Genomic DNA, 10,371 nt, shown 5'->3' with positions numbered 1-10,371 from the left:
CTATTAGTTTTATAAACTAAAAATAATGAAATTATTAGCTCAGTATAGTTTTAATTTGCTTTTCTGGAAGTAATGGGGGCTTAATATAGAACTCAGCCCTTACTCTCCTTGTACATCTGACCTAAATGTATTTTCCATCAAATTACATATATGAAAAGTCTCTTTTAAAGTTAAGTTAAATTTAATTAAGCACCAGTAACACATCACCATTAAAATTTTGAAGTTGCTCTAATTAATATTTTATTCTTGCTTTCAACGCTGTTTAAAAGTTCCAACATATTAAAGAAATGTTTGATAACATACATGTTAATTTCTCTGAAGATAATCATATAATCCTACAAACATGAATATATAGATTGAGGTTTTTGCAGCCTACATATGTATGTTTCTTTGGGGGGAAAAAACAACAATGTATTGACAAATAATTCAATTATAGCTTAAAAACAAAAAAACTGTTTTGTTCACCAAACTGAATCTATCATCTGTTAAGAGCAATGAACTCAGATCAGGTCAAGTATATGAACAGCTACTCCCTTCACATCATCAGTCATCTTAGACTTTCCTATATTTCATGTTACCCTGGGCAAAGCTGGTCATTCAGAGAGACCATCCACCCTCCAACATGAACTAAAAATAGTTATATACAATTTTCAACTGCGCAGGTTGGCACCCCTAACCCCTGTGTTGTTCAAGAGTCAAATGTACTCCTTATTCGTAACCAGAAGAAAGATAACATTCTTCCAAGGGAAGACAGAAGAAGGAAACAAACATTTAAGCATTTTTTCATGAGTGTCTTCCTAGGTATTTCCCATCCAGTACCTCAATAAGCCCATGCAAATATGCACAGAATTCTTTAGACTGCTCCCTTCATTACTCAAAAGAAGAGGGAACTATATCTTCCTAATTCATTTTAGGTGATGCCTGGGACAACTAAATATTTCACTGGAAGGCATGTAATAAAAGCTATTTGATAGAGATAAAAAGTAGGGAAAAAAGCAATCACCTGCTTTCATTTGGCTTAGAGAAAAAAAATGTTCTTTACTATTTACTAAAATATCAGACAACACACAACATACTGCAAAACTTTAATACATTGTTTAAACACAACATTCAAATGTTAAACTTTTCCAGTACATGAAAGTTATCTTCTGAAAGACAAACTATTTTTATAGCTACTGTTGCGTAACTTTATAAAATTATTTCCCTCAACATCTGACACTGATCTTGATACTTGTTAGAAAAGTCTGATGTAAGAAAATGGCATCTCAACAGGCAGAGTCAGGAGAGTACCCCAATGCCCATCTTCAGAATTCACCATCAGAGGACTGATCATCATCTTCATCCCTTACTTCTCGGTATTTCCTCGAAGACTCCCCTTCTGGATTATAGCTCTGCATTTTAATATTCAGTCTTTCAGCTAATTTTTGTGCTGCGAGCTTTGCTTGCATCTCCTTTAAAATAAAATGTAAAGCAAGAAGTTACACACTCACATATTTTCCCTACAATTCCTAAACTTAGAGCTCTACAGCAATGCACCAAGCCTGACAGCTGTGTCTACCACAGACGCAACAGAGCTGTGCTGGGAGAACTACTAGCCTGCTACAGCTCTAGTTACAGATGTCCATTAATGAAGTGCATGGAAATATTCCACCTCTTCATGAGAAACTGAGCAATCAGTTCACACTACAACAGTTATAAATACAGATATATTTTTAAGTATGTGGACACACACATCCTATCTAATAAAAGAGTAATATGCAAATTGACCATCACTCCAACACACAAGATAGCCGCCCTCATGTGGTCAAAATGGCCACCACAAGATGGCCAGCAGGGGATGGCAGTTGGGAGGGACCAGGCCTGCAGTGGAGGGCAGTTGGGGGAGATCAGGCCTGCAGGGGAGGGCAGTTAGGGGCAACCAGGCTGGCAAGGGAGGGAAGTTAGGGGTGACCGGGCCAGCAGGGGAGGGCAACCAGGCCTGCAGGGGAGGACAGTTAGGGGTAACCAGGCTTGCAGGGGAGGGCAGTTAGGGGTGACCAGGCCAGCAGGGGAAGGCAGTTAGGGGCAAAATCGGGCTGGCAGGGGAGCAGTTAGGTGTCGATCAGGCTGGCAGGGGAGTGGTTAGGGGGTGATCAGGCTGGCAGGCAGAAGCAGTTAGGGGCAATCAGGCAGGCAGGCAGGCAAGTGGTTGGGAGCCAGCAGTCCTGGATTGTGAGATCGGGCCTAAACTGGCAGTCGGACATCCCTCAAGGGGTCCCAGGTTGGAGAGGGTGCAGGCTGGGCTGAGGGACACCCACCCCGCCCTCACCCCCCTGTGCACGAATTTTGTGCACCGGGCCTCTAGTGTGTATATATAAACTCATAGAACAATCTGAGCTATCAAATGTCAAAAATCACTAATGCTGTGCTATTCTCCAACTGACAATCATCTTTCCTAGATTAAATCATGGCTTCTAGGCTTATGAGTTACCTTTCAATGCCACATTAAAGTCAAAAAGTTAACCTTTTGCACTCGGATGTCGAGATTAAAATTACTCTTTGAATGTATCAATAATTTGAAATATAAAAAAATCCAAATAAGTAAGTTTGTATGAAAAGAAACTCCAGTTTTTTATTCTACTGCCGCGCTTTGTAAAATCTGGGGTATTTAAAAAGTTAAATCCCGAGTAGAATAAAGGAATCGAGAAAAAAGCAAGCGAGTGCAAAGGGTTAATACTGGAAAGCTGACTATCCTTCTCCAAATAAAGTCCCAAGAAAATTACTATGCAGAAAAGTGTCCAAGTAAATTCCAGATTCTGGCAATGTGCTTATATACACCCAAGGATAAACCAGCGATGCACGGCAGGCAGCAATACTCATTTCCAGTTCTGCCCTTCACATTCCTCGTGCTTTCTCCCACATCACAGGAGCTCCTTTAGGACCATCCCCTCAGGCCATGGACATTATGGAAAAGTAGGACTGAAGCAGGAGCTACTACTACTCTGCCAAGGAAGTCAACTTCAAACTGAAGGGTGTAATTCAACCTAAAAATGTCTTAGGACAGGCATTTAAGACCATATCGACAATTTTTTAAAAAATTCCTCAATGCTATGGTTGTATAATTGTAATGCACTGAGAGGAAGAAAAATGGCTTTAAAAAAGAGTGCCATGCCAATCCATGCCAACTGAGCTTTTACGAAAAGCCAAGGCAGAATAGCCTTGGTTCTGTATTAACTGGTACATACTACCTGATTAAAATCTAAGCAATATTAAGATTTTAGGCTACTATTTTTCTGGAGACTCAAATTATTACTAAATATATCAAACCTTTTCTTTTCTCACTAAGGTTCTCATACCTATTTTCTTCCATCTCGTTATTCTGTACACAAATTGTCAATATACATGTTTAAAGTTCTATGTAGAACGTACAGATCTTCAAAAACAGTCCTCTACAAACATGATTAAGTCACTATATGTAGGAGATTCTTCTATCTTCACAAGGGCCTGCCGATTAGGCTTTTAAGCCTAGTGTCCAATTGTCTGTTGGAACACAACACTGTTCCCCCACCCCCTTTATGCCCCCCCCATGTATCACAGGAGATGAAAGCCGGAAACCACATTTCCCTGGTTCTCTTTGCAGGTCCTGGTTAGACCCCACCACTGAGCAGCTCTCCCATGGGCTTTATAAGGTAGAAGACACAAGTGATACTACTGCTGTCCTAAGAGCCTGGGCTTTCGGAGATGCGCCATGTGGCAGCATTTCCTGGTGAATACCAGTTTGATGCTGCAGGTTGCTGTGATCACCTCCAGCTGCTTCCTGCAGGTCTAGCAACTTCAAGACTGAAAACTAGAGGCACACATCTGAGAGCTGACGGCACTCATCTGCCATTTCTCTGGCTCCTAATCCCTCTGTTAAATCCCGTCCTCCCTGAAGTAAGTTCTGACTTACGTAAGTAGCATCCAACATACAGACAGTAAACAAGCAATACTCTTAAATACCTCATAACTCTGTTTCTGCTGTTGCTGAAGCGCCAAAGACTCTTCTATGGAGAGCAGCTGTGCAGGCAGATGGTGCAGTGGTAGAAGCCGCGCCGCTGTGATGTCATCGAGATGCTGCTTATCCCTGCGCAGCCTTTCCTCTGAGGAAATAGGAGACCCTCTTCTCTGCTGATGACTCGGTGAATCCTTCTGTTGTGAAGGTAACCTGGAGGCAAAACTTATGTTATATCACCTTTCTGTAGACATATATCTACCACACTCACACAAGTGGCCTTCAACCATAGCTTTGTCCTTTCCTTCTCTCTTCAAACTTTATACTTGAACTGAAGCTACCTTCTTTTTTTCATTCAAAAAACATTTGCAAAAGGGCTTACTATCCAGTAGAGGGAAATAAGGTTCGTTTCAGCACAACACAGGGGTGGGACAAAAGTAGGTTTACAGTTGTATGTCCAACAGTTCATTCTCCTATTATTTATTAATGATTGTACTATTTTCCATATGAACAACTGTAAACCTACCCTATATAATACCATAGGTACCATGATTCATATCTATATATGGTACTTGGGAACATAAAGGAAACATTAATTCTAATGGGAAACAGGGAGGTTGTCAGAAAAACTTCAAGATGGTGAAATCTGAGGAGTCCTGGAATAGTGCCCATCAAGAAAATGAGGGGAGGAGGGCACCCCAGCAGAGGGAGAAGCACATGGCTGCAGCACACAGGAGGTGCAAGAGGGAGAAGTACAGAAAAGGCAGCCAGACAAGCCCGGGAAGTAGACTGGGTCCAGACATAATGAAAAGCTCTATTCTGGGGAACAGGTTCCGATTTGATTTTACAAATTTTATTCTGGCAGCAGTGGAGAAGATGGACTGGTGAAGAGTTAAGGCGTGAGGCTGGAACAGACCATAGTTATAGCCCAAGAGAGTAACAGTCCTCCCTTAGGAAAGAGGATGAAGGCAAAGGAAATGTATTATGTAGGTCTTCATAGCTAGAAGATATGGAGATGAGGAAAAAGGAAGACACCTTGGGAAGGGGAGGGGGATGAGGAGGTGACACTAATAATTAGGAAATATGGGAAAAAGTCAATTTGGGAAGAAATGAGTTCTACTTTGTACATGTTAAACCTGAGGTGCCATGTATACGCACACAGTCACATTTCATAGGTAACTGCAGTGTAAATCTGAAGTTCCAAAAAGACCAAAGCTAGAGATAGGAGAGGGGCAGCCTCCAGCATCCCGGTGGCAATGGAGCCAGGAGAACATGCAGGAGGTGGCCAAGGGCACTTTGCAACTGCCAAGCAGCTGTTCATGCTCCCCTCAAGCCCTCTGGCCCAGGGCCTTCTATCAAGGCCCAGCCTTTCCTGATCTGCTCTAAGTGCACAGGAGCTTTCTTTTCAACTTCCTTAACCCCTGGTAGCCCTCACTGCTACTCCCATTCCAGCTAAATGACAGGATCTCAAAACTGGGATCAGGGTATTCTCTGTTTATTTTTGTCTTCCCAGCAGTGAGGAGATACTTCTTTGCACACAACATGAGAGGTTAATCAAAGATTACTTTTTACCCCTAACTAAAAATTAAAGTAACACAATCCTGGTTTTCTAGACTAAAGAAATAAAACGTTTTGAGGTTAAAACTGGGGTAGGATTAAACTTTAAAGACTCTTTATAACAATAAAAATGGTTTTAGGTATTTTTAACTAGAGGTGTTCAGTTTTTAAAAGGAAGGCAGTAGTGGTTCCCCTATGTATCTGATAATGCTACACCCTTGTAGATCTAGGCCTCACCAGTTCCTACACCGATTTGAATGCCACATTTGCATACAAATAGGTAACATTCTTTCTTCAAAGAGCTTTTCTTTCTCTGAAGAGCTCAGAAACAAAACTATGAAAAGGAACTTAGAAGCAGGGTTAGTTTGCGTCCTACCCCAATCTATTTGTTTTTTTTAACCTCTTCTCACCTTCTTTCCCTCTGAAGTTGTTACATGGTTTGTTCTTCCAAGTGTGTAAGCCCTGGGTCCTCATCTAGAGCCTAAACTCTTTGATGAGCAGAATCTGTACTTCTGTGTCACCACAGCACCTGCTGCTACATCCATGAGCACACAAAATATTTCTGCTGAGAAAGTCTGTGGGCTCCTGCAATTGCTTTTTCTTTGGCTGACATTCTAATCAAAGGGGGAGCTGTATACCAGAAAATGGTTCTGAAAGTCATAATAAATTGTTTATTATAAAATATTGGCTAAGTATCCTGAAATTTAATACTCCATCTGCTATTTAAAACCTTTTCGATTATTTGGCTGAAATATTAAAGTGTTTTCCAACATGAATCCTCCACTCCAGGCAGGCCAGTCTCACTGTTTCCACAGCACACTCATTCCTAAATACAATAGTTCTCACACAAAGTCCACTGAACTTAAATGTTCTCCCAATTTTTTGAGTTTAACCAACATTATGTTCCTGTGACAGGTCTGTCTCCAAGGGTACTTACACATTGGTTTTAAATTTACGTGGTGGGGGCACTGGGTTTTTGGCTCGCATGTCTAGCACTTCCATGTAATGAGGTTTCTTCTGTGTCCCACTACGAAGGCCTGTCAAGTTCTCAGTCCTCGTGTTTTCTTCCGAATGTTGCTCATCTGGGTCTGCAATTGTGATCCTTTGTAACCTATCAATGAAGAGGTCGTCGGAGCTGGTAGAATTATCTTCTGCTGGACCTGACCCAGGATGCTGAGGGAGACACTCGCTGGCTTCGGGTGAGGAAGGAGCGGTGGCTCTGCTGCTGGAAGCTGGGCACTTGTTCACTGGGTACCCAACCTGAGGAGCCTCTTCATCACCTTTGTGACTAGAATGTACAAGTCCCTGTTGTGAGGCTGTTTTAGACGACGTGGTGTTATCTACAGAACAGCCAGGAACTAGTGATGAAGTATCAAGTATCTGGTCAGAATTCTGGGCCTTATCTGTGTCCACGTCAACTGCAATTGCTTTTTGCCTTGGTTTACAGTCTAAACTAATAGGATGAAACAGTTCACTTTTTCCTCTAACTTCTTCACGTTCTGCAATGGCAGCTTTCAGTTTGACAACAGAGTCCAAGATCTTTTTACCGTTGTCGGGCAATCTGCAAATGAATTTTCTGTCAAATGGAAAAGAACATGTATGCATTACAGCCATGTTTTTAAACTTGAGACATAAAGACAAAGCATTATCTTCAAAGGGAAAAAAAAAATCTATCCTTACGTTAAAAACCTGACTTCCAATTGCCCCGAAGCAGGAATGTAATTATCCAACTACCCCCCAAAACAAGGGAATCCTGAAAGAATAGGGAATATGCCTCATTTGTCTCATCTAATTAGAATTTCAACAAAAGTATTTTATACAATACTTATATAAGATGTCCCAAAAATCAACATAAGTATGAATGATCTACAAGACCTTTCTGGGGAGGGGAGGTGGCCGTGTCTGGAAGGCCAAAGTATTTCCATAATAATACTAAGTAAGACACTTGGCCATTTCCACTCTCATTTTCTCACATGGGTACAGTGGAGTCTTCCAGAAGCCACGGGATATGTGGTTATCACTGCTATGGCTAATAGAATGTGTGAGCTTGTACATTCTTGTGTTTTTTAAAGATTTCTCACTTGTAATCCCTAATGCATTGGCAAATACCCACAGATATAAAACAAGAGCTCTTGGGACACTCAGGAAGTGGTAAAGGGTAGAAAAGGGGGTCCTGAGACCCCAAAGTTAATTTGCTGCCATAGATGAAAAACCCATTCTCACTAAGTCAATACACTGTGTCTTTGAAGCCCCCAAGAGATCAGTTGTCCCTTTTGCTGAGAGTTTCTTTTCTGATTCCCTTGCTCCAGCCACCCAGTAAACGGGGAGGGAAGGTTACACCCCAGGCCCTACGTTCTGTCTCCGACACCACATTCACTCCCGCCGTTTCCAGCATCCCCGCCGGCTGAGACTCCTGTATTCCCCGAGCCTTCTCCTCTCTCGGGCCCCGCCACCACGTTCTCCACCGATTACAAACCTGGCCCTCCCTGCCAACCACCTACTTAGATCAGCCCAGGCCCCACGTCGCTTCCCCAGCCCCACAACTGCTTTTCTGGTTCACTTCCTACCCGCTCCTGGTGGGGGACCCCTCGGAAAACACCCTCGCACTGTCCTCAGCCTCTCATTGCTTCCCCGCGCCCTGCGCCGAGCTCAGGTCGGCTTCCTTCACAAATCACGCCCCTCATCGTGCCCCACCGAGTCCGCCACCCGGAGGGGAGGCCAACTTCCTCTGCCCAACAAACCACTCTTTACACCCCGCTCTTTCCATCCCAAGGATTCCGGTAAAAACAGGATTTACAGACGAAGCTGCGAGGATGTTTGGGACACGATGCGGGGGGTGGGGGGCACAACCCTCGTGTCAGGAACCCACACAGCGGCGGGAGAAGAAACCGAGGAGGAGCCAGGCAGCGCGGGCGGGGGCGCACACCAGCCGCCCCGCGGGGGGAGCGCAGGGGCCGGTCGGCTCCGCGGGTCACGTAGGCCGTCCGCTCCGCGCGGGGCCGGCCCGCAGCTGCCGGCGCCCAGGTCACCTTCCCCGGAGGAGAACGGGGGGGGGGGGGGGGGGGTCACGTCCAGGAGCCAGAACCAAGCCTGGCGGTGACTCGGCGGGACCCAAGCTTACTCGTTGCGCAAAAGTCTCTCCTGGCGCTTCAACATCTCCCGCAGCTCCGCCAAACTCCGCCGCCCCAAGTCCTCGGGAGCTGGGGGCTCGAAGCCGCGGGGCAGCGAGGACATTCTGCGGGGGCTGCGGCGGGCGGGGCGGCGGGCACTCGGCTCCCTCGGCAGCCCCCGCGGCCAGCGCCGGGTCCGCGGCCGGCGGCGACTCTGGGGCACTCGAGGGCGTCGCCATTTTCCCGGAAGGACTGGTTTTATTCGAACCGAATCGAGCTTTATTGAAACGCCGGAAACAAACACAGACAAGGAGAAGGGGGTGCCTGGAGGAGTGCGCAGGGGCGGAAGTTTCGGAGGATGACGTCGGGCCCAGCCTGGGCGGGAGTGCGCAGGGGTTTGTTACTTCACCTGTCAATTCAAAAAGTTCCGCTCTCTGTAACACTTGTCAACAATTAAATAAAAATTAAATTTAATTTTTAAAAAGTTTTACTCATGCCCGGCTGGCGTGGCTCAGGGTTTGAGCTCGACCTGATTGCAGGCTGGATCCCCAGTGATTCTCATCATTGATGCTTCTATCTCTACCTCTCCCTTCCTCTCTGAAATCAATATATATATATATATATATATATATATATATATATATATATATATACACACACACACACACACACACACACACACATATATATACACACACACATACATATACATATATGTGTGTGTGTGTGTGTGTGTATATATATATATATATATATATATATATATATATATATGTATATGTATATATATTGAAGTTTTACTCAGTGCCACCATGACCCCAACAATAGCCACAGCCCCTGCCGTTGTGGAGTTTACGGAGTGCTGGAGAGGGCAGACATCAGTCAAATAATAAGACAATGTAATGGTAAGATTGGTGTGGGCACCAGGGGAGGTATCTGAGAAGGGAAATGTAAGTCCAAGCATGAGTGATGAGTTAGCCATTGGTGAGGTTGGGGACTGTGCAGGACCCGGCTCGGAAGGCCCCGGTCTGTGATGTGGTGCCCCCTTGCCCGAATGGAGTCCTCAAATGTTAAAAGTGGGAAGGATCCTTAGGGACCATTCACTTTTCTTCATGGGACTCTGTGGCATGTGGCCCCAGACTTTTATTCATTTGCGGCACTGCCCCAGGCATTGCAAGACATTTGGTGTCTGGCTTCAGAGCCTCTCTTAACAATTTCAGATTTTGCCTGTAGAAAAACAGAGGCACAAAAACACAAGTAAATATTCCCAGGGCACAACACTAGTGACAGCACCAGCTTTCAAACTCAAATGCCCAGCTGCTCTTTCTACAACACCAATCTGAAAATCCCCTTCACTTTATGCCTATTTCCACGTGTTTAAATTTGTTGAAAGGTGTTGTGTGTGTGTTTTTAAAGGCTGTTGAGAAGAGGAAGGCGGTGTAATAAGCACCACACCTAATTCTTACCCTCTCTTTATAATTCAGCTACCCGAGCTGTGTCCCAAAGGAAAGACTAGGAAGCATGCAAGAATCACAAGAAATATCAACTGGGAGGTTTGAATGGCCCCATAATTTCCAACACTGCCTCTCCATTCTTTGATATGAAAAATTTCAATTTTCTCAGTCCTGTGTAAGGGGCTACAATAAACACAGCAATTCCCTCCTAATCAGACAGACGCTCTAAGTAATATCTGAAGCTACCCCAGGGACCACAGTTGAAGCCATTTCTGTGTCC

At 44.4% G+C, this 10,371-nt stretch overlaps 1 protein-coding gene across 1 annotated transcript; it reads right to left on the bottom strand.

Moving 5' to 3' along the window:
* Positions 1-223: 223 nt before the first annotated feature.
* Positions 224-8,905, bottom strand: POLR2M (RNA polymerase II subunit M). The gene is made up of 4 exons (XM_079768056.1): positions 8,649-8,905; positions 6,465-7,103; positions 3,979-4,183; positions 224-1,451 (listed from the first exon to the last, which is right to left on the bottom strand). The coding sequence occupies exons 1-4, from the start codon at positions 8,759-8,761 to the stop codon at positions 1,305-1,307; spliced, it is 1,104 nt and encodes a 367-aa protein (XP_079624182.1). The 5' UTR covers positions 8,762-8,905; the 3' UTR covers positions 224-1,304.
* Positions 8,906-10,371: the final 1,466 nt, after the last annotated feature.

The sequence above is a fragment of the Cnephaeus nilssonii genome (assembly GCF_951640355.1).
Source record: "Cnephaeus nilssonii genome assembly, chromosome: 4".
NCBI lineage: Eukaryota > Metazoa > Chordata > Mammalia > Chiroptera > Vespertilionidae > Cnephaeus > Cnephaeus nilssonii.
Note: the sequence above shows the minus strand (reverse complement) of the source record. Positions and strands in the feature narration are given on the sequence as shown.